The sequence below is a fragment of the Dryobates pubescens genome, chromosome 11 (assembly GCF_014839835.1).
Source record: "Dryobates pubescens isolate bDryPub1 chromosome 11, bDryPub1.pri, whole genome shotgun sequence".
Classification (NCBI taxonomy): domain Eukaryota; kingdom Metazoa; phylum Chordata; class Aves; order Piciformes; family Picidae; genus Dryobates; species Dryobates pubescens.
This window is the reverse complement of record NC_071622.1, coordinates 26,247,283-26,271,917: the sequence shown is the minus strand read 5'-3', so window position 1 is coordinate 26,271,917 and position 24,635 is coordinate 26,247,283. Positions and strand designations below refer to the sequence as shown.

General features: G+C 41.8%; 1 protein-coding gene across 1 annotated transcript in view; it reads left to right on the top strand.

The window, feature by feature from the left end:
- CRB1 (crumbs cell polarity complex component 1) overlaps positions 1-21,315 on the top strand; it is a 112,430-nt gene extending 91,115 nt beyond the window's left edge. Inside the window, exon 13 of the mRNA XM_054164962.1 lies at positions 20,917-21,315. Within this exon, the coding sequence (XP_054020937.1) occupies positions 20,917-21,132 (216 nt within the window). The 3' untranslated portion in view covers positions 21,133-21,315. The remainder of the gene's footprint in view (positions 1-20,916) is intronic.
- The last annotated feature ends 3,320 nt before the right edge of the window (positions 21,316-24,635 follow it).

The following is a 24,635-nucleotide window of genomic DNA, read 5'->3' as shown; positions in this document are numbered from 1 at the left end:
GCTATAGAAGTAAAGATGAAAAAGTGCCTGGATGAATAATGACACTAAGTACTATTTTTTTAATCATTTTTTTTTGGAGGGGTGTAACTATATCCAATTAATAAGATTTTTTAGAATGTGAGGGGGTGAAAAGGCCTTCGTTCATGTTTAAGCGTAACAGCAAGATCTTTATGCAGCTCCAGGGTGGCAATCTTACTGCAAATGTTTTGACACTTGATTTTTATTTATAACACAAACTACCAGCTGATTTTGCTTTATAACACAAACTCTCAGGTGAGCTAAGATAAGAATCACTCCATTTTGGGTGTTGACAAGAAACCTACCACCTCAATATGCTCAGAATTAGAGGAGGGATACCAGATGTACAAGTGGGAGAAGGAAAATAAGCAAGGTCATGATTTTTGGAGGTATGGATTGTGATGCTGATTACTGATATTATCTGTAATAAATCCCTCAATATTTTTATACCATGATTCAAATTGCCCTTCAGATGCCAGTGACTGTCATTCAGAAATATAGGCAATTAGAAGTAACAGTGTTGGGGCTTGAGGTAGAATTAAGATTTCAGAAAAGAAGAGAAAGACAGCAATGATGGAAGTACTGTAAGGGAGAGGACAAAGGGATTGGCATCAGTTGACCCTTAAAAACACAGGCTCTGAGTAAGTCTCCTCTGCAGGTGCTCTAAGTCAATCTGGAGTCTGCTGGCAGTATCCTATCCCAGTCTCTAAAACACAAAGGGGCCATGTGTTTGTGAATTTGACAATATCCATAATGTTGCATGCTTAATTGATTTCTCTTACTCCCAGAATATGCATTTTTTAAGAAAAAAAACTAGATCCAATAGTCACTTTACTCAGTGCACATGCCTACAGCATGTTGTTTAAACTAAAAATAGGAAAAAATCTGCTTCAGACTAGAAGTGATGAAATCAGGTTTCGTTCTTTCATTGCAAATATTTTTCCTGGCCTGGTAGACAGAAGTTCAGCTGAGATGGCACTTGTGTCTATTAACTTTTAGCACTTGAATTTGCATATTTATGTCCTGAGTTAGCATATCTCCCCCCAAATAAGGAAACTTTTCTTTGTAATAAAAAATCTATTAAAAATTTCTGAGAACCACAAAGCCTGGTTCTGAGAACAATAGCCTAAAAAAGAAAAAGGCAACAAAAGTAGTCCAGCAAGCCTTCTTTGTATGCTACTTAGGTTACTACTACCTGAAATAGAGTGTAAAAAAACAAAATCCAAAAGGCCAAAGACAACAAAGCAGAGTCTGATTGTTCATTTCACTTTGTGTCCCAGAAGGTTCCACAGCACAGGAGGTTCCACCTCAACATGAGGAACTTCACTGTGAGGGTCACAGAGCACTGGAACAGGCTCCCCAGAGAGGTTGTGGAGTCTCCTTCTCTGGAGACTTTCAAGACCCATCTGGATGCATTCCTGTGCCAACTGTGCTAGATTCTATGGTCCTGTTCTTGCAGGGGTGTTGGACTCAATGATCTCCTGAGGTCCCTTCCAACCCCTAACATGCTGTGATCCTGTGTGGTCCCAAGAGTGCTCTGAGGCCCCACTGGACTCAAGAGCACACCGTGCTAGTGCTGTGCTTGTGATAGCAAGAGGCAGGCACATCCCTGCCTTGCCAGGCACACAGATCAGTCTGTACTTGGAAACTGTTTCTTGAACATAACCATCAGCTCCACCCTTGGGACAGCACTCTCTCTCACAAAGCGCACCATCTCCTTTTGTACATGCGAATATACATGAAACTTGAAAGTGGTGGTGAATTTCATGCCCCAGAATTAAAGTTCTGCTTAAGGTAGCTACTGCTACGCTCTCTGTTGTGCACCACTGCTGCTTTCATATTCTCTTCTAGCTGGTACTGTTTCATCCTCCTGGGTGAGAGGACAAGCATCATGCACTGGAGGTTACAATTCACATTTAAGGTCATTAAAAATACACTGATGAGCATGTAAGATATGTCCAATATTGATTCTAAATTCAACAAAACTCTCTCAGGCTTCCATGGCACAGACACACGGAATTTTGATTGAATTTGCTCTACAGCGCTTAGCTAATATATTCATTAACTGCAAGGGCTAGTAATATGAGCGCAGCAAATGACACTTAATTACAATAATTAATGCCTACTGATTCATGAATAATGCATTCCACAGCTATTTGCATATTCATACTCACAAGGCTGTTAAGGAATAATTATCATTTGACTAAAAGATGTGGACATCAGGAATGTAACAACTACAGCGTTTCCCCCCTCAGTTTCACTGTGCTTTTACTTGTTTGTCTCGCTCTTGTGTACCTCTGTCTTGCTATTACACACAGAAATATGAACAATATTTTACTTTCAACAGCTACAGAGTACTATAATGGCAAATACAGCCATGCAGGTTAGTTTTCACACTGCACCAGTTCTGCAGTTCTGAGCCAGTACTTCTCATCAGTTTATATCTTGAGTTTATGTAAAATGATTTAGAACAGTTTTAGGGTATTGCTTACAAAACAAAACAAAACAAAATCCAAACAACAAACCAACAATGTTTCACCTCCTCTTTTCTGCAGAAAACTTCTCAAATATCAGGAGAATACAGAATTAACCAGGTTGAAAAAGACCTTTGAGATCATTGAGTCCAACCTATCACCCAACACCATCTAATCAACTAAATCATGGCACTAAGTGCCCCATCCAGTCTCTTCCTGAACACTTCCAGTGATGGTGACTCCACCACCTCCCTGGGCAGCCCATTCCAATGGCCAAGCTCTCTTTCTGGGAAGAATTTCTTCCTAACATCCAGCCTAAACCTCCCCTGGTGAGACTTTGTCCTCTTGTTCTGGTGCTGGTTGCCTGGGAGAAGAGACCAACCCCACCTGGCTACAACCTCCCTTCAGGTAGTTGTAGACAGCTATAAGGTCTCCCCTGAGCCTCCTCTTCTCCAGGCTAAGCAACCCCAGCTCCCTCAGCTTCTCCTCACAGGGCTTGTGCTCCAAACCCCTCACCAGCTTTGTTGCCCTTCTCTGGACACATTCCAGCAGCTCAACATCTTTCCTGAACTGAGGGGCCCAGAACTGGACACAGGATTCAAGGTGTGGCCGAAGCAGTGCTGAGTACAGGGGCAGAATGAATAGACTAGACTAGACTAGACTAAACCAAGTTGGAAGAGACCTTCAAGATCATCGCGTCCAACCCATCAACTAATCCAACACACCCAATCAACTAAACCATGCAACCAAGCACCCTATCAAGTCTCCTCCTGAACACCTCCAATTCCACCACCTCCCTGGGCAGCCCATTCCAATGGGCAATCACTCTCTCTGTGTAGAACTTCTTCCTAACATCCAGCCTAAACCTCCCCTGGTGCAGCCTGAGACTGTGTCCTCTTGTTCTGGTGCTGGTTGCCTAGAACAAAGCATGACCTCCCTGCTCCTGCTGGCCACACTATTTCTGATGCAGGCCAGGATGCCATTGGCCTTCTTGGCCACCTGGGCACACTGCTGGCTCATGTTCAGCCTAATGTCAACCAGTATCTCCCTGGTCCCTTTCTGCCTGGCTGTTCTCCTGCCACTCTGACCCCAGCCTGTAGCACTGCATGGGGTTGTTGTGGCCAGTGTGTAGAACCCTGCACTTAGATGTGTTAAATCTCATGCCATTGGACTCTGCCAATCTGGAGGTGGAGTGCAAGAGTAGCATAAGCATTCTTCCTCTTCAAGCTCAAAACAACAACAACAACAAAAAAAAATCCAACCCAGAAACAAACAAAATTCTAAGGAAGAATACTTCCCCTGTAAGGGGAAGTATTAGGTGAAAGAATTTTGTTGTCTTTGTCATCAGTATAGATTTGTTATCCTGAATTTACACTCTGGCTGCAGATGATAGTTAGGACACTTCCGTACTCCAGAGATTGTTAATTTGTGAAACAAGGGTAGGAACACTGTCAAAACTTTCAATCAAATGATTCTGCTCTGGAAGGCTGTGCTCCAGCACACAGGTTTCAACGTTCATGAAAGCAGATTACTTGCTAGCCCTTCTAAGCTTAGAGAAGACTATAAGAGCCATGGAAAGTCAAAGACAGAACACTGAGTTTTTAAAAATTATTTTTCATATTCAAATACAACTATTTTAAGGCAATATAATATTTTTTTACTTCTTACTATAAGCTTGAATGCTCAGTATTAGCAACATTAAGACAATGATATTCAGCTGCTAGCCTCAGGAGTGTGGTACAATGAAGAAGTAAAGCTGGGTAAGTCAAATGAAACTACCAGTCTGATTTTCAGAGAAGCACTCACCTAATGCTCCTCCACAGCACCAGCCAGAGAGCTGTAGGTGCCTTGGGTCACTGAAAAGCTTATCCCAGCTGTCAACCTGCAGAGAGTGAACAGAGGGTTCTGCCATACATGGAGGTCAGCTCCTCCACTCCTGTGAGGTTCCCCTCATGTGGTGTGGCAGAATAAAAAGTCCATGACTCCAGGCAGCAAGATTGCCTCAAGCCATTAGATAGCATCAGGCTGATGTCTTAGTAAGTGAGCACATTTGTGATTTTTTTTGTCATCTTCAGGATTCTTGCAGCCTGTTGAGAAAGACAAACACAAAGAGTTAAATATTTTCCAAATTACACCATTTTCCTGAAATTCCCTGTCCTGTGTAGTAAACTCCACTGCCTTCCTCATAATAACCTCATAAAATCAGGGATATTTCAAATCCCTCATTTATATTCTCTGAAATCCTCCTGAAGCCAGAAGTACACAAGGACATGACACCATAGGAGAGAGGTTTGAACCTCTCTTCAAAACTGATGCTTTCAGTCTGCAGCAAGCATAGTCAGCACAGTCAGCTGAGGACAAGTTCCTGCCGGCTTTCTTTCCTGGTGGGGAGCAAGCCATGGGTAAGGAGTAATATCAACAACCAGAAGTCATCCCTCACCTATCGCTTTGCTTGATGTTCCTGGAACAGACTGGGGAAATAAGTAATCTGGTCTATAGAAGCTGCATTCTGTAAGGCTGCTTCTGGAAGCATAAAGGTATGCCATGGTCCTTCTGATTTATTCTCTTTAGGACCTTCCTTTGAGAAAATCCATCATCATGTCCGCTATTTGGAGACAAGAAGGGTACATCACAGGTAAACTTATTACAGTCTGACCATATGCTAGTGAAATAATATTATTTCATTGACTGAAGTAAGGTTTTTGCTATTTTTTTATTAGCCTAGCAGAGTCAGCATCAGCCAGGGAAAAGCTGGAATGTATTTGTGTTCACATCATTTGCATGGCTGTAGATCACCCATCATGGCAGAATCCTTACTGTTGACGGTAGGAGCCAGAGAGAGCCTGGCTTTAATCCTGTGCCAGGTCAAATGTGGAGTAAGAAGAAACATCTTTAGATTTGTAAAACGAGCAGCTCCATTCTGGAAGTCATTGGAAATGTCACGGTGCCATTTTACAGTTGCTTTTTTCAGAGCAGAACAGCCCCTTTGCAAGATTCTATTAGCCTGCATTCAAAACACAGGATTTAACTAAAACTTCTAAAAGGATCTTGCAAGAAACACATTTAGTCCATGTCAGAACATGAGGTACAAGAACATTAGGATGCAAAGGCAATAAGGTTATCCATTGTGTCTTATCTGGGAAAGACAAGAAGGCTCCTCACAAGGCCAGCATTACTGCATGCATCAGTGAAAAGCAGTTGAATATTTAATGTGCATGATGAATATATGCAGAAAAGGGGGCCCAGATGACACATGACAGCATAGCATTCTGCAGCAGAGGCATGGCTCAAGTGTGGTGTTCACAGAACACATTTAGCATTCAGACTAACACATTGTGTCTGTACACAATCCTTTATGTGGCAATGGCATTGTTTTCCTTTTTCTCACCTTCTGATGTTTTTCTCTGGAGACTCACATTCCCATCACATGGGCATTTACTTCAGTCACTGCTCACTTTATAACACATTCATGCACTCCAGGACTGCATTATTCAGATCCTACATTCTACATCTCTTTTTCTCATATGGTTCACAAGACAATGTTCTTTCCTCTTTCATCCCCTTTTTTCTATCTTGAAATCATGCAGCAAGTTTAGCACTCATAAAAATAATAATAATAATGCTCCACTTTTACTTTCTCTTTTTGGGGTTTTGGGTTTGGTTTGATATTTGATTTTTGTTTTGTTTTGTTGTTGGCTTTGTTTCTTTAAGAATAAGAACAAATACTTATATCTCCTTAGATAAAAAAAAATCAAACTGTGATCTCATGCTAAGGCCTGCCTCCAAACACAAAAGAACAAAAGGGCATTTTAGTAATTCTGGTATTTCTGGCTACTGCTGTGATCTAATGCCAAAATTTTACATGTTTCCACTTCTTAAAACAGAATTGGAAAGAGAATTATTTTTTCTGCAAGCACTGAAAAGCCTTTTGTTTGCACTTTGGTATCTGTTTTCCACTGAAAAAATGAAATGAAGCTGTGCTCAGTGGTACCTATTTTTAAAACTTTTGTTTTGTTTTTTTAATCTGGATATTTATCTAGAAAATTTCAAAACACCAGTAAGAGGGAAGGGCCATGAGGATGATTAGAGGGCTGGACACCTCTCCTGTGAAGACAGGTTGAGAGAGTTGGGGCTGTTCAGTTGGACAATAGAAGGCTCTGAGGAGACCTTATCGTGGCCTTCCAGTATGTGAAGGGGGCCTCCAAGAAAGCTGGGGAGGGACTTTTTAGGATGTCAGGTAATGATAGGACTGGGGGGAATAGAACAAAAATAGTAATGAGTAGATTCAGATTGCATGTTAGGAAGAAATTCTTCACCATGAGGGTGGTGAGACACTGGAACAGGTTGCCCAGGGAGGTGGTAGAAGCCTCGTCCCTGGAGTTTTTTCAGGCCAGGCTGGATGTGGCTCTGAGCAACCTGATCTAGTATGAGGTGTCCCTGCCCATGGCAGGGGGGTTGGAACAGGGTGATCCTTGAGGTCCCTTCCAACCCTGGCAATTTTATGATTCTATGACAGCCCAACAGCAGGTATCAGTCACCTCTGGGCTTACACTTTTACGCAGTGCACATGATGCATTTCATTTGCTGGACAACATGGCCAAATAGGATTTCCATAAATCCTAAATATCTTAATTGGCCAAAACATTCTAACCTCACTTTCACAATGGAAAATATATTCTGGGCTTTCACTTGAGTACTTAAGAAAATAAAAAAGAAACTGTGCAGAAGTTGAGGACTTTATGCTCCTAGTGAGTGCTGAAAACATGAAACTGAAACTGAAAATGTGAAAACTGAAATGTGGGTTTGAGGCTTTACATGCAATTTATCACCAGGTTAGGACCAAGGTGGATTCAAAGCAAGCTACATCACCACCATTACAATTAGAAAGATCCCAAATTCTGCCACCTTAGATATATTTAGACACATATAAAGGTTGCCAGGTAAAGGGTAAATATAGACATTTCCCATATGCTACCACTTCTGACAATCTGCCCACAGCTATTCAGGTGTCTGCATGGGAACCATGGTTCTCAGTTCCAACTACTTTAATTAGAAAGAGACAGTGCTAAGACTCCTTAACAGTATTGACACAGTAGTTCAGCATAACAAATACATCTTGTAGGCTTGTGTTAATGCCCTGGGAACTAATCATATGCTCAAGATTACTATCAGAGAGTATGGAGTGATGATGTTTCCAGATAAAACAAGGCTGGCATGTTAATCTGCATGTGTATCTCCTGACTCTGCTTGTAAAGTGCATTCTTGCACACAGTATTTTTCAGTTCCTGTTATGAAATTCTATTCCTAACAACATCTGAAAAAAAAAAAATAATTGCACACTTTACTAGGCTTAGAGAATATTTTTCCACTAAAAAGCAATATGAAGAATTTGTGTTCCTAAGGATTGGGGGGAAAAAAAGGGTTTCAAAAGATCAGGATTTTGTAGCTGTTTTTATACTTGAATTACAGTCTTGTTACACAAATATCTGAGCTTTGTACCAGACTAACTGCAGCAAATACAACAGTCTTTAGATTTATTCAAACAGGGAAAAAAAAAAATAAAGCAGAGTTGGGATAACCTGCTGCTAAGCAATGGCCTCCCAAACACTGAAGCTCTCTGGTGGAGCTTGCATGGAAGTGATACTTCCCTTCAGTACTCAGCTGCACTCTCCCCAAAAAAGCACTCAGGCCTGATGCAGCAGAAAAGGGTAGATTGTGAGCTCACTCTATGCACTATAGAAAATGATGCTTCCAGCCTGTATTGAGGAACCCCCAGATCTAAATTAATCATCTGGCTAGAAATAGGGTTGAGTTTCACTTACAGTCAATACACCTTGACTTGGAAGACCACAGATAAATCTAGTGAGCTGAGCCAGTGGAGTTTTCTCCCACCTCTAATAAGCATGATCTTCAAGAATATTTCCTGAAAGTGTGGGAGAACTTTTTAAAAGACAGTGATAATGCTGTCATTACTTTCTAGCATGTTAGAATAAGTTTCTCTAATCTGTAGTACAATGTATTATCTGTTACTTATCTTTAGGTGGCAGTAAGGTAAAAAGTACAGAATAGGAAGTTAAGAGAAACCTCTTACACAGAGAGCCCTTTTCCCTCTTGTACTCTGCTGGCTATAACGCAGAAGGATACTTCATAAACCACTTAAATCTTCATCAGATATTCAAAAAGCAATTGTTAGGGCAGACCTAATCCAGATCACATTCAGATTCAAACCTGTTGAATGGCAGCAATATGAATCCAATGCCTGTATATTATACAAAGTGTGCAGTTCTCAAGCCAAGAAACCCTGAGGACACAGGGAAGAGTCACTGGTACAGACACACTCAGATGTTCCCATCAAAAAGATGGAAATACTTTTTTGTTGTGGTTGGTTGGTTTTGTTTGTTTGTTTTGAAGCCACAAAAGAACTTCATGAACAAAATCACAGAAACATTCAGGTTAGAAAAGACCCTCAGGATCACCAAGTCCAACCAATAACCCTACTCTACAAAGTTCACACCTCAACCCTAATAAAAATCAAAAGTTTAACTCAAGACTAAAGGTTTCAAGGAGTAATTACTGACTTAGTAGTTTATGGAATTTTTCTTTCCATTTACACTTATCTATGCATCTCTTCCAAAAAATCTTCCCTGAAGCTCAAATGTAATGATGTCTGTTGTCTCTAATCAACTTTCTACTAGGAAAAAAAGAAAAAGAAAAAAAAGCTAGTGGAATAAAAGCAGACTCAACATTTTCATCAAGGAATTTAATTAGCTAAGTAATGCGACAGTGTCACGCATCGTGCTAAGGCAAGTAGTATGCAGCCAATAAAGGTCTATCTTGTACCATTAATATTTACATTTGGAAGCACAAGATGGCTGCAATCGAAGTGCTGCACCCAACAAAGGCTAGCTGTTGACTTGATACCTTGCTGTCTGACAGTGTGAAACAGTCAGATAGCTACTTAACTTCATCACCACTTGACAGCGCAGTACTAATGCTAGGTAGCAACACATGGCTGTTTTGCAGGAGCTTAGCACCAAGCAGGGAGAATCTCAGGGAACAGTTTTGAGATTGTGGGTTTAGCCTACTTGCAGAGAAGGAAGGACGGAAAGGGTCTGGCAATTATGAAATAAAACAGGAATCATAACTGTTTTTGCTGGATCATAGAGCATTGACCTAGGGCAACAAAGCTTGGGAGGGTTTTGGAGCACAAGCCCTATGAGGAGTGGCTGAGGGAGTTGGGGTTGCTTAGTCTGGAGAAGAGGAGGTTCAGGGGAGCCCTTATTGCTGTCTACAACTACCTGAAGGGAGGTTTTAGCCAGGAGGGGGTTGGTCTCTTCTCCCAGGCAACCAGCAACAAAACAAGAGGACACAGTCTCAAGCTGTGCCAGGGGAAGTTTAGGCTTGATCTTAGAAAGAAGCTCTTCACAGAAAGAGAGATTGGCTGTTGGAATGAGCTGCCCAGGGAGCTGGTGGGGTCGACATCCCTGAAGGTGTTTAAGAAAAGCCTGGATGAGGCACTTAGTGCCATGGTCTAGTTGATTAGATAAGGGTTGGGTGATTGGTTGGACTTGATAATCTTGGAGGTCTCTTCCAGCCTGGTTGATTCTGTGATTCTATTACAAATCACCAGACAGAGCAATTTCTTAATCACACAGAAAGTGGGAAGAGACAAGAGTGACGGTTTCAGTACAGGTGGCATCAGTTCTCACAGAGATCCAGAACTCAGGGGAGGTAGACAACTCTGTTTCATATCTTCACAGTAGGAACCAGAGCCCACAGAAAGTGGCCAACTATGTATGTGGTGCTAGGCTTTGATGGGTGCTGAGTGCTCTTCTCTAAGGTCTGACCACAGAAATAAAAGAACATCTACCACCTGCATCTCTAATTAAGGAAGAGGTATTTAACCTCAACTGTTGTGTGCTGTAAGGTGGAGTTTTGAGCAACCAGTTCAGTGCCTACAATTCAGATTGGCCAACTCCATTGCAGTTAATTGAAACTAATAACCCAGAACACAGGTGAATCATGCTTCAGGGGAAAAAAAAGTGCATGGAAACGTAGTGGTGAGAAAAAAACAACGTGCAGCTATTCACTTAGATGGGCTTTGTGCTCCTAATCTGCAAATACCTCAGCAAAATTTATCTTCTTTCTTCTCTCTCCTCTAATTCAGGGGGGAAAAAAAGAGTCTAGAATGAGAGAGAAAATACACAGAAAATTTGGAAAACCAGAAGTTTACATTAGAAATTGTTTGGCATCACCCTTGACACAGCTGTTGATAGCCTACCTTATAATTTCTTGCCCCGTGCTCGTACCCAAATGCCAGCATTTCCCTCAGACATGTCTTGAATGTTATGATGTCATCCTTCACATGCTGATCTATCAGCTCAACACACAATGAAGAAAGCAGTTTTGAAATTTCTTCTTCTCTCAGCATTTTAACTATTTCACTCTGTCTACTGAACTGTCTTCACCTCTTTTCCGCAGGACTTGTCCTGCCCTCATCTTTAGTGCTTTAACATCTTTTCCTATTCTTCTCCTGCTTTGGGGTTTAACCTACTGACCCTCTCCCACTCACTTCACCCTCCCATGACAACAAGAGCAGATTTCCTCAAAAGGCCACTCTCCTGTGTGTTCTTCCAAATCCCATTTCAGGAGTCATTTCTACTCTGGCAACGATAAGTATGAAATAAACTCAACCTGGCTCTATGCAGAGCAATGACAGAAAGTTGATGTCCCCACCAACAGTCTTTTGATTTGAAACATCATCCATTTCTTCCTGCAAGATGCTTTCCTGATAAGGCATTTATCCTCCAGCAGATCTATTCATATAGAATTTGTTTTCTCAATGCTGTAATGCAGTTATTCCCTGTGGAGAAACCACCTGATATATTGTGTCCTTATCCACATACAAAAATAATTCTAAAAGATACCCAAAAGCACTTCCCAAACTGGAAAGGGATGTTACACCCCAGAGACTGGCACCTTTACTAAAACATTTGTCTAGTCCGTGGTTTAGCAGCCATGGGAAAAGCTTCTCCTTGGCATGGTTTGCCTGGATTTGCACCAGCTATAGATTTTTTTCCCTCTTACCCTTTCAGATTGCAGCAGATGGTGAAGTTCCTACACCAGAGGCTGTCGACAGAATTTTAAAAGGCATCTCATAACAACACATTGGAGCTGCACATTTAATCTGTGCTGCACCACCAAAAGGATCTTTAAAAAAAGAGCTGGAAGGCACTTACAAAATTAGCACTGGCAGTTGCTGCAGAAACACTATCAAGGAGTCTTCTCAAAGCCCACAGCTTAATGAGAGCTTACCTCCCAAGCTGCCAGCCAAATCACTTCTCTGTGTATAACCAACACTCTGCTGTCTGAGAGAAAAGGCATTTAATAATACTCTGTTCTGTGAGATACTGATCCAGCTAAATATTGGATGGAGATTTTAAGGGGCTGCTTATGTACTTCTGGCTTTTGCTGGGTCCCTGTCTAAGTTCATGAAAAGTACAGTGGCCAAACCCAGATATATTATTTCTTCTGCCTAAGAGAGGCTACCCCAGACATACTAAACACAGTTGTTTTCAGGGCTGGGCCACTGCATTAAGCAGTTAGCATAAAACAGACATCAACATTACAATTACAGAAATTATATTTAGTGCACATAGCCTGTTCCTTAAAGATTAATTCCTGAAAGTGAGCTCCCAAATTTGAAAAGCCACTGAGCCAAAAGGTTAATATTGTAAACAGGAGGCCACCTGAGCCAAACACTACTGCAATAGCATTGAGGAGACAGCAACTTCTTTTGACTTAAACATGGCACATAATTTCAAGTCATCCCGGAATGGTCCTGCAGCCTAATGTGGGGAGGAGGAGGTGGTCTCTGTGTGCTAATCTGACTGGAAGATCAAGACTCCTGTGAATAACACCCTTGCTTAACTGCTTTACCATTTAGGGAACTCCATCCCCAATCTCCCATTTCTTGCTTCACTCTAATTAGAACAAACTTCTTTGCTAACTTCTGTAGTGCCACAGCAGCATGACTTCAGGTATTAGAAGGGAGGCTGTCAGAATTTCTTATTGTGTCACCTTCCTTGCAAGTCCAGCTAAACCCTAGACTTCAATCATCTCCATCTTCATTTTCTCACAAGACACCAGAGATGTAATTCTTCCTTGATAGCAAAGATTACATTTCTCTGAGCTATAACTGGTCAAGCTAGATGATCGATTTATCATTATAGTTGTCAACACTAATTCTCTCTACATTTGTGCTTTGATTTCCAGGAGAACTGTCAGACAGCTAAAAGCTGACATTTTCCAGGAAGGAATTCATTCAAGCTGTCACATTTCAAATAAGACAAAGTATTCAAACTGCACTTTATAACAACAACAACAACAAAATATACTAGATAGTGTGACAGAGAATGTAGTTCCTTGAGAGGCATTTTGAGAAGGTATCCAGAGAATAATATCCACCAGAAAAATAGATAAATAAATGAAAAAGAAAAGAGATTAGTTACACACAACAGAAGTAGCCACTTAAGTTTTTTGTCTTCAGCAATGTCCATAGAGGTACATAAAAGATCAGGGTCTCATTCAGGACCTCTAGCAATAAGAGATGAAATGTCAAATTATCTACAGTTCTGTATGTATTGCAGACAGATTTTCAGAGGGCTACAGAAACAGTTGAGGGGGGACAGGATAGCCTCCTCCCAGTGAACACAGTGCCAGAAGGAGAAGTTGCCAAGATGCTGTGCTTACCTTGGGGACTTACATGGCACACAGAAGGTGAAGCTACCTGTAACCAGCACAGAGCTGATATGTGGCACAGAATCACACAGAATCAACCAGGCTGGAAGAGACCTTCAAGATCATCAAGTCCAACCAATCACCCAACCCCATCTAATCACCTAGACCATGGCACTAGAGTGCCTCATCCAGGCTTTTCTTAAACACCTCCAGGGATGTCAACCCCACCACCTTCCTGGGCAGCTCATTCCAATGGCCAAGCTCTCTTTCTGTGAAGAGCTTCTTTCTAAGATCAAGCCTAAACTTCCCCCTGCACAGCTTGAGACTGTGTCTTCTTGTTCTGTCACAGGCTGCCTGGGAGAAGAGACCAACCCCCTCCTGGCTACAACCTTCCTTCAGGTAGTTGTAGACAGCAATAAGGTCTCCCCTGAGCCTCCTCCAGGCTAAACAACCCCAAAGTGGCAACTACAGGCCAGTCTAAACTGGAACTATGGACTGGCTGATTACAGGAGGAAGCTGTGACATCTTTCTGTCACAGAGATCTCCATTCAAGGCTCTAAGTCTGAATCTGGACCTCCTGCAAACTGGTTGTGTCCTTATTCATTAAGGAAGGAAAACTAGAGGGAAACACTGCAGCACTCTTTCTAGGTATGTTTTTTGGGGGGGGCTTTTTTTTTCCCCTCCCTCTTGCTTTCTGCTTCTCCATTTCAAAGAATTCAAACTCTTTTCTCACCAGATAATCCTGAAGCTTGTTAAGGACCAGGTAGTGAGTCCAAAAAATAGCATGCCTCTCAGGAGCAACTTCCTTCACACAGAAAGAAAAAGAATGGCTATGCACTGTGGCTGGCACAGGAAATGTACTTGTGAGGCCAAGAAAAACTGAAGAGTTGCAAGAGTTGCAGAAGGAAAAGTAGTTGGTAGCCTCATTAGTGATAAACAGTGTACTGCAGACACAAAGTGCTGCCTCCTTTGTTCACCCAGATACCAAAGCAGAAATGAATTAAAATATGCAGGTATCTGATGACTGTGCATAGGCACACTCAACTTAGATGAGTGCCCAGATGGACAACAGTATGAAGTAGGAAACCAGGACAAAGCAGAAAGAACTCAAAGCATTTGAAGGAAATAAATGAGTCATATAGACCCTTAAAAAAAGTTTGTCATTGCCACTGTGCAGTGTTTGGCTCAAGTGGACAAGAATCTGCTTTCTTTAAACAAGTCCAAAATGGATTATTGACTCAACCTAGCAGCTCAACATCTAGGTCAGCACAGCTCTTGGGACCTGGTGGCTGGTGTTTAGCTCAAGCAGAGAGGGAGGGTAACAAAAAAATATCATGGGAAAAGAAGACTTAATGTGCTGCTCTTATAAGGTACTTTTATTGGACCAAAGTCAGTCTATAGATTTATGGCCACTTTACTGCTCTTGAAAATAAACTGTAGTCCCACAAGATGGGGTTATCAGTGCATCTCATTAGAACAGATTTGTGTGTGACCCATTGGATTTCTTCATGAACCACTGGGATTCTTTCTTAAATTCAGCCTTTACCAGTAAAAAATTCCAATAAGATGGTTGGAAATCCTCAATGAAATAAACTCAGTGCATTTGTGGGCTTTTTAATCAAGCTAATGGACTTCTTTGGCTGCTCAGCATTATCCCTATATGCTCCCAAATCTTTCAAAGTAATTCTAACATGGATTAGGACCACTCAAGCCAATTGCCCCTCATTACTACAGCAAATGGTTTAGATTTGGGGGCAGTAAATCTGGAGGGCATGGATCAGAATTTTTTATCATGAATGAAGTGATGACTTTGTGCTTGATGTCAGGACTCAGGATCCAGAGACTTTGCTGGTGAAAGCCACAGTGCACACAAGCAGCTACAGCCTCCACAGAAAGCCCAGCAAGTGTCAGAGAAGAGAATTCTCTGTGTTTTAAAGCTTTTGTTGTTCTCTCTCTCTTGCAAAACATCCAGGATCAGGCACAGTGCTGAAATGAAAGTTGGATTAATTCTTAAAGCCCAGCAACAGAGGCATGCTTCTGCTTTCAGAGCACATGGTGCCTTTCACATCCCAAAGACACATACCCTTGGTCCAAACCACAATTTCTCATGCAAAGCTCATGCCTTCGTAGCAGTGTCCTGAGGGAGCTCATGCTTCTCTCATACCTACAGCAATTTCTGTCACTGAAACTTGCTCTTCTCTCTTCCTTCAGACTGGTTCAGGCAGTTTCAAAAAACAAAATGAAAAGCAAACTCAAGCCCTACAATGACCTTTCACTCTATCCAATGATTTACTGCAGCTCATATAAACATTGAAAATAATTTAAAATCATTTTAAAACCCTAAAAAATGAATCAGCTTAGAAATGAAACCACCAGTGAAAAGCTAAAAGACACTGTTAAAAAAAAAACAACACCAAAAACCAAACCCAAACCAAAACCAACAAATATTTTGGTTTTGCAACTCTGCCTGCCTTTGCAGATGAAGCTGATTGAAGAATATTTTCTTCTTTTTCCTTTTTCCTTCTAATTTTGCCAAAATAAAATTTTCTGGCTCCAGCTACATAAATAGACCATGCCACAGAATGTCTTAGTGCCTTCTAATATTAGCAGACTTAATTTTGTTGGTGTTACCATAGCACAAGACATCTTCTTGACATCAGCACCCATTACCATTACAGTACAGCCTTTACTGACAGCTACTGCATATTGGAGAAGGGGAACTCTCACACCTCTTCTGTCACTGACTACTTTTTAAAGAGCATCACAGGATAATTCAGGTTGCAAGAGCCTTCAGGAGGTCTCCTAGTCCAGTGAGAATGAGAATCTCTAAGCTATAGCCCAGTTAGTTACCCTGCATATAGCCTATTACCCTACATATAGGCTTCTTCAGTTACCCTGCATATATTATTTATCCATAAGTTGTGCTGAAATTGATTAAAAAATAGCTATTCTCACCAGGTGGTATTTATTAGCAAGAATTATTTCTGCAAGGCTATCACAGTGCATGGGTATCTCACAGGCTTTCCTGACAACAGAGTTATTTCAAAAACAACAACAAAAAAATTCAGTAACTTGCTTCTGTTCATAAATTTCCAGCTGTCTCATACAAGTATTTTGCTTATGCTGAAACAAAATGAAGTTTACCTCACTTGGTCCTCTAGAGAGCTTTCCCTTTCTGCTTTTGAAGCTGTAGGCTACACAACATCTCTTGCATGGGACTCTGCCACAGCTTTGTGATAAAGGTACCCCAAAAAAATTGTATATTCATATAAAGTTGCCATCTCCCAAGCAGCCAATTCAACAGCCAGAACTTAACAGTTTTACATAGAAAGTGAGTAGCAACCTGTGTGATGTGGGATGTAATTAGAGCATGAATCTGTGCAAAACTATGAAGCTCCTGAGACCTCACCAGTGGCAGGAGATGCCCAGTTCCTTTGCAAGCCTTCAGAGGGTTAGGGTTCAAAACTGTTCCCTGTGACTCACATTCTGCAGGTAATTATATGCAGTAGGGCTGTTAAAAACAAAACAAAACAACAACAATAATAAAAAAAACACTAAACAAACAAAACAACAACAAAAAAAAGACAGCACACCACTGGAACCGGTTGCCCAGGGAGGTGGTAGAAGCCTCATCCCTGAAGGTTTTTGAGGCCAGGCTGGATGTGGCTCTGAGCAACGTGATCTAGTGTGAGGTATCCCTGCCCATGGCAGGGGGGTTGGGACTAGATGATCCTTGAGGTCCCTTCCAACCCTAACAATTCTATGATTCTACGATGTGATGCTGAAAAGGGATGCTTTAGCCTCATAGTCTAATCAAGGAGAAATTAGCTGTGCATTGCTCACAACCCAGTACTGTAGGATGCTCATAGACTGGAAGCCACAGGTGATCAGCTACGCACACCAAGATAAGCAGCTGCATGCATGAGAAGTCCCACCATGGACAGAGGGGCTCTGCTTTTTGAAATATTGGAGAAGTTCATAGCCTAGATCTATCTATGGATGTCAAGTGGTGATAGGATTGGGGGGAATGGAGCAAAACTAGAAGTGGGTAGATTCAGATTGGATGTCAGGAAAAAGTTCTTCACTGTGAGAGACACTGGAACAGGTTGCCCAGGGAGGTGGTGGAAGCCTCATCCCTGGAGGTTTTTAAGGCCAGGCTGGATGTGGCTCTGAGCAACCTGATCTAGTGTGAGGTGTCCCTACCCATGGATGATCCTTGAGGTTACTTCCAACTCTGACAATTCTATGATTCTATGGTGGAAGAAACAGGAAAGGACTTACTAGAGAAACCTGAAGCAGTGATATAGGACTTTTGCCTTCAAACTGCTTTTTTAAAGCCCAATCCCTACCACTATGCAACATGCACAGCAGAGTCAGTGACAAAAGACTTCTTTTTCTGACGCATCAGCAGCACTGTCTTTCTAAAAACACTGCTCAGTCCTTTTCTTTTCAGGATCATCAGTTACAATTATTTCATACAATTATCATCATCACCAAACAGTGCAATTAAAGCAGATTCTGAGGTGATGGGGACAGAACTTTTCAGATTTTTTTTCCAAGATCAGTCAGCTGATTTTCCAAATTAATTTAACTGTTCATCCCTTTAATTGCTAAAGAAGCAGTTGATTTTGATGAGACCAGACTTCAGAGCCTTCTGGCAACTCTTGTTATCAGTTCCGTGCTACTGCCAAGGGGGATACCTATACTGTGAACCTAGGCAGTGACCTGTGGGCTGATAAACCAGGGGACAGCCCCTAAACAGAGGAGGTTTTATGATCACTAGAATCAACTCCAAAAAAAAAACTAACATAAAGGCCTTTTCTTTCCTTTTTTTTTTCAAAATTTGGGAAATAAGAGAAGCAATGTAGACACAGAAATAAAGTTAGCTTCTGATCATGATAAAAATCCTGTCTCTAGATTTTAATCCTGGGGGGTAACTTCTTTTACATACTGGCTCAAGAGGAAATGGTTTGTCCAACACAGAGACAGGCACTTTTTAGTAGGGTTTTTTTCTTTTTCAAGTTCAAGTCACTGGTTGCCCAAATGAAATCCATGGAAACAGTGTTAGTTATTAAACAGAAAAAGGAACTGGAAGTAAATGTGTAGTGAAATGCTCTAGGAAGGTTTCTGCAGTATCTATTGCAGAATCTAAATAAATAAATAAAAGCCCTATTATGATGATTTTAACTTAAGAATGAGGTTTAGATATGTAACTGCTGTTTAAAATGTTACCAGGTTCTTTTTTTTCCCTCAATTTCATTATTGCTTTTTTTTTTTTTTTTTTTTTTTTAGGAAACAAAATCAATTTGAAAGCTGTAATAAGGGAAAATGTTTCCATAGATATAGACAGACAGATACAGACAACAGGAATGGAAAGAGTATGGACTGGAAAACAGGATAAAAAGTTCAGAAAAGTAGTGTAGCAGAGAGCAGGCAATACCAGCCACTTACCTCTGCCAGGGAATGTTTTTCCCAAATGTCCTGTTCAACTCTAGGATCAGGGTTAACTCTAGACTTCCTTGGCCCTCACTTTCCCGGGGCAGACAATGAAAATGAAAGGCAGCTTCTGAGAATAAAAATCCCATTAAAAATTTGCAGCCTCTGGGAGACAAGGGTCATAGCGGTCTAACACAGTAAGGAGAAAACCCAAGATCTCAAATGTGTATAGCTGTAACACCATAATAAGATGAAATGACCTTCCCAATCCAATCCAATTTAACAGACCAACGTGTTTCATGACACCTTTTTTTTTTTTTTCCCCCCTCTGGAGTCATGTGGTCTGTCACCTTCCCTAGATTATTTCTATCAGCAAAACAAAAATGTTTTTAAAATCAGAAGAATGACATAATTAGCCATCAAGGAGAGGGGGAAATATCCTAGCTGGTTGTGCACCCCCTAGAGAGAGTTTCAGAGCCAGCCGTGGGTTTTTCTGCTACATAGTGGGACCTCCCATAGCAGCAGGGAGGTGGAGAGAAGAACAGAGGAAGGACTGTTTTAACATTTTCCCTCTGACATTGTTGTTCTCCTGCAAAGGCGCTAGGCCAAGCAATGTCCACAAATGCAACAAGCATATCCACCACCAAGTGCAAAAATCACCTTTGTTCCTGCAAATGCAATTGTGCTTCCTTACCAAGCATCCTGTAGCATGTAGTATCTAACTGGGAAACAGGCTTTGACCTGCTCTTCTCCATCTCTAAATATTTTGGGATGATAAAGTTCAGCCTCAAGCACACATTCATTTATGGCAGTTCAGCTGTCACTTGTGATACAAATCAAGAGATGATGGATGGCAGAATCTGCCCAGAAGTCAATTCCTGCTGGGGTCATTCTGTCCGTAGCGACCACTTTTCCACACTAACCACATCCCTTCATTGGCTTACCTCACCATAAGTACTTTTTACCCAGAAAAAACACATATGTAGATGTGTATAAAATGTTTGGCTACCAATTACAAAATTTCTCTGGTCTGAATATTTTCAGCTGGCAGATTTGTTTACAGGCACTGTGCCTTCTGACATTATCGTATTTCCCACTGCCACATGAAAACAGAAAAAAAGAAAAACAAATCAGAGCATCCTTACGTTCTTCCTGTACTGCTGCTTTTTCTGTGGATGAAGCTACAAAGCCTGTATTTAGAAGGAGAGCTGGATGAATATTTAAAACATATTTGTGAACAGTATATGGATTAATTTCTCACTGAATAGATTTCAGCTCTGCTGTTTTGCAGCCTCTATACACTTACTTCATGGAAACATGCTGGTAGGAAAGTTTACTGGCAGGAATGCCTGTAGAAAAAAGGCATTTACAAAAATATTTACAGTAAGCAAATTTTCCATCTATACACATAATGTGCACATATATATATGCACATAAACTTGACTCCTCCAGCAAGAGAAACGTGACTGAACAGGTACCCAGTCAAAATAGGTCATGTTTAATTTGCAGCACCAAAGACTAGCAATTATGTGTCCACAGCCAAACTAGGGGTAATGAATTATTATTGAAGATATTAAACAAATAATTGCTAAATTACTACTCCAGTCTGCAGCCATGTTAATGCATAGGTTATTTCCCAGCTGAAAGGCACCTGTCAAATGAAGTGGTTCAGCACATGAAATTCATCCAGCTCTGCCTTGTACATTAAACACCCAGCACTGGGTGTGTAATTTTCAGATGAGTCCAAAGAACAGCATCTGGAGGGGACTAACCTGCCCTATGAGGAGAGGCTGAGAGCCCTGGGGCTTTTAAGTCTGGAGGAGAGAAGGCTGAGAGGGGATTTAATAAATGTTTATAAGTATCTGAGGGCTGGGGGTCAAGAAGGGCAAGGGGCAATGGATATAAACTGTGGCACAAGAGGTTCCACCTCAACATGAGGAGGAACTTCTTCGCTGTGAGGGTCACAGAGCACTGGAACAGGCTCCCCAGAGAGGTTGTGGAGTCTCCTTCTCTGGAGACTTTCAAGACCCATCTGGATGCATTCCTGTGCCAACTGTGCTAGATTCTATGGTCCTGTTCTGGCAGTGGGGTTGGACTCAAGGATCTTCAGAGGTCCCTTCCAACCCCTAACATCCTGTGAACGTACCTACCCATAGAATGGGGTTTTCTTTTTCTTGCCAAGGTAGCTCAAGTGTGTCTCAGTATTCTTTTGATGTGAATTATATTGCGATTATTTCAATCCTTCCAGTTGACAACTGACTTGATCTCGAACATATTCACCTCCATTGGCTCAGTAACGCTGGCCTTGTTGTTGATCCTCTTCTTGGCAGTTGTGGTTTCAGTCATCGCTGCCAACAAACGGGCGACTCAAGGGACCTACAGCCCCAGCCGGCAGGAGAAGGAGGGATCCCGAGTAGAGATGTGGAACATGGTGCAGCCACCACCGATGGAGAGGCTGATTTAGAAGAAAGCACTCCACCATTCTGGAATATGGCTGGAAAGGGACAGTGTACATATGTTAGATACATTAACTTTCATTCTGATACCAGGAATAACCATCACAAAGATTACAGTGACTTGGGGCTTTCAATATTTGAAATGTTTTATTGTTAAGTTCAATAACATTAAAATTTTTCTTAGCATTTAATTGAACCAATGACATTTGTTATTGTTTTGGACCAATGGGTCTGAGGACATTTTAAATCTGCACTGGAAACTCCAGCCCTGATAATCATCATCAGACATTACAGACAATAATGGTTCCTGGGATACATGGAAGTGCCTGTCCCAGATGCCACAAGAACAGCAGCTTCTCGTTTGTGCTTTCCTTTGCCTAGCAATCACTGCTGCAGAAGATAATGCAGACAAATCACATCAGCCTGTACAATAAAGACATTGTAATTCTGTTATCAAAGGGTTTTGCACTAGAGCTGTGCCTCAGCGTATCTACTTTCATCTGTTAATCAGGGATTAAAAGGAAGCTGTGTGAAAACTCTCCAAGATATATATGCTTCAAATGTAATTGGTTTTCTTTCCTCTAGTTCTCTCATTTTACCTGCTGCCCCTCCACCTTCTACTGAAGAGAGTATCCATCTCCACAAAAGCACATAATTCTCTGAGTCTAAAAGGCTGTGTCCTAAAACACCCAATGGACACAGCCTGACTTTTTTTAAAGAGATATGGAATCTAAACAACCTAAACAAATTCTGTGCATCCCCACTGCTGCCATTTTCTCACTACAGCATTACTTGATGGTCCATTTTGGAAAACTAGTGCTTTTCACACTGCAAACATACACTGGCTGCCAAAAAGCATGCTCAAAACTCTTTCCCAAAGTTCATGGAAAAAAAATGGGAGGAAAGAGGCATAAGTGGCCTGTAGGTAAACCACTGGCTTGGAAATAATTACGACAGACTTGGTGCTTCTCCTGGAACTCAGACTTCTCATATGATCACGGGCTAATAAATTTTTATGTCTCAATTTTCCTCTTTTAAAACAGGGATAATCCCATTTAACTACCTCATAAACTTCAGCAGCATAAGGCTTACAACTGCTTGCTGAAAAAGGAATAAACACAAAGTGTAGTGGAGAACTTTGGAAGAAATCCTGGAATTAAATAGATGTTTCAAAAATCTTCAAGCAGTTTAATGATCGTTCATGCAGTAGGGAAGAATGTGCTACAAATACTCCCAGGTCAAAGGGGTGTTTTCAAATGCAGAGGCAAATTTTAGCAGTAGCTTGGACAGTTAATTTTAAGATGTAGTCAAGAGCATAGACACCAGCCTCTGAGAGCAGCATCCAGAGACAAACCATCCCTGTGGCAGTTCAGCAGAGTGGAAGGAGTCTTTTTGTTCCCTGAAGCCAGGATACACATGGTGAGCAGAGCCACCCCTCTCACCAAACCAACTGATCTCTTGAGAGAGGCAGACAAGGCATGGGTGGAGCTGCAGCCTCAGCAGGCTCTTTCAATGCCTCAGGAGCAGGATTGAATGGGAGGAGTGTGGAGATTGAAATTAGCCCCCAACATAAAATGGCCAGACCAGCTCAGTTGGAAGCAAATGAATCAGAGAATCATAGAATTGTCAGGGTTGAAAGGGACCTCAAGGATCATCCAACTCCAATCGCCCTGCCATGGGCAGGGACACCTCACACCAGATCAGGTTGCTCAGAGCCACATCCAGTCTGGCCTTAAAAACCTCCAGGGATGAGGCTTCCACCACCTCTCTGGGCAACCTGTTCCAGTGTCTCACCACCTTCATGGTGAAGAATTTCTTCCTAACATCCAATCTGAATCTACTCATTTCTATTTTTGTTCCATTCCCCCCAATCCTCTCATTACCCGACACCCTAAAAAGTCCCTCCCCAGCTCTCTTGTAGCCCCTTTCACATACTGGAAGGCCACGATAAGGTCTCCTTGGAGTCTTCTCTTGTCCAGAGTGAACAGCCCCAATTCTCTCAGTCTGTCCTCATAGGAGAGGTGCTCCAGCCCTCAGATCATCTTCGCAGCCCTTCTCTGGACACATTCCAGCATGTGCAGATCCTTCCTGTAATAGGGGCTCCAGAACTGGATGTAGTATTCCAGGTGGGGTCTCACCAGAGCAGAGTAGAAGGGGAGAATCAACTTCCTCAATCTGCTGGCTATGTTTCTTTTGATGCAGCCCAGGATGTGACTGGCTTTCTGGGCTGCAAGTGCACACTGGTGGCTCATGAAGCTCTATTTACAAGCAAAACTACATTCTAGAAATATGGAATGCAATGAACAGGAACAAAATACACAAAATTTACATGTATTTACCATTTATAAACAACACAAGAACTCCCGTGGACAAAACCAGGGGCTTACCAACAGCTACTCCATCCCTGCTCCCTTCCCCCCACCCTATACAAGGGAAAAAGAAAAAGAGAAAATCAGAGTAGTTTGTCAATACTTAGCCACAAGAAGAATGCAGCCAAGGTCAGCAACAGCCAGCATAAGCAACCAGCTAGTATCTGCTAGAGCAAAGAAACCAAAAAGAGAAAGAGTTAGCTTGCACAACTAACTTTATGTTAGTAATTCCAACCATTGGGATTATTTAGACCTTATCATTATTTTCTCTTTTACATCCAATGGTAATTTATTTACGTTCTACCACTTTTCTACTCAATCTGTGGAAAATTTTCCTAGGCATCAGCCTAAAACTACCACAAGGGGCAAGTCATCTGGATGTGCTGCAGCAGTTTGCAGGGTTAGTCACATGGACAGGAACAGCAATGGTTGCAACCTGGCCGAAAGCTGGTAGCAAAGGAAATGTGGTGACCCAGACAGTGGCCCCACATAAACAGGTAGGTGTCCAGGCTCCAGGCTGCAAGGAGTTCCAAAGCCTTTCACTTACAATGGTGGATTGCAGGGATAACCCCTGTGTGCACTGTGAGCAAGTCAATGATCTGTCAGCCTGGTGGAGAGGTGAAAGGGGAGGTCGAAAGGCTGAGGACTGTAAGAGAGTGAGAAGGAGACAGACTGGCAGAGGTCATTGCTAGGCCACTCACTATCATCTTTGGTAAGTTGTGGGGAAGAAAGAAGGTGCCTGAGGACCGGAGGAAAGCAAATGTCACTCCAGTCTTCAAAAAGGGCAAGAAAGAGGGATTCAGGTGACTATAGATCAGCCTTACCTCCATCCCTGGAAAGGTGATGGTACAACTTACCCTCAGCATTGTCTTTAGGCATATAAATGATAAGAAGGTCATTGGGTGCACCCAGCATGGTTTTACCAAGGGAAAGTCATATCTGACCAACCTGATAGCCTTTTATGAGAGCACACCCAGGTGGATAGATGATGATAGAGCAGCAGATACGGTTTATCTTGATTTCAGTAAAGAATTTGACACCTTCTCCCATAGCATCCTTGCAGCTAGACTGAGGCAGTGTGGTCTTGATGATCAGGCAGTGAGGTGGATTGTGAACTGGTTGAAGGAAAGAAGTCAGAGGGT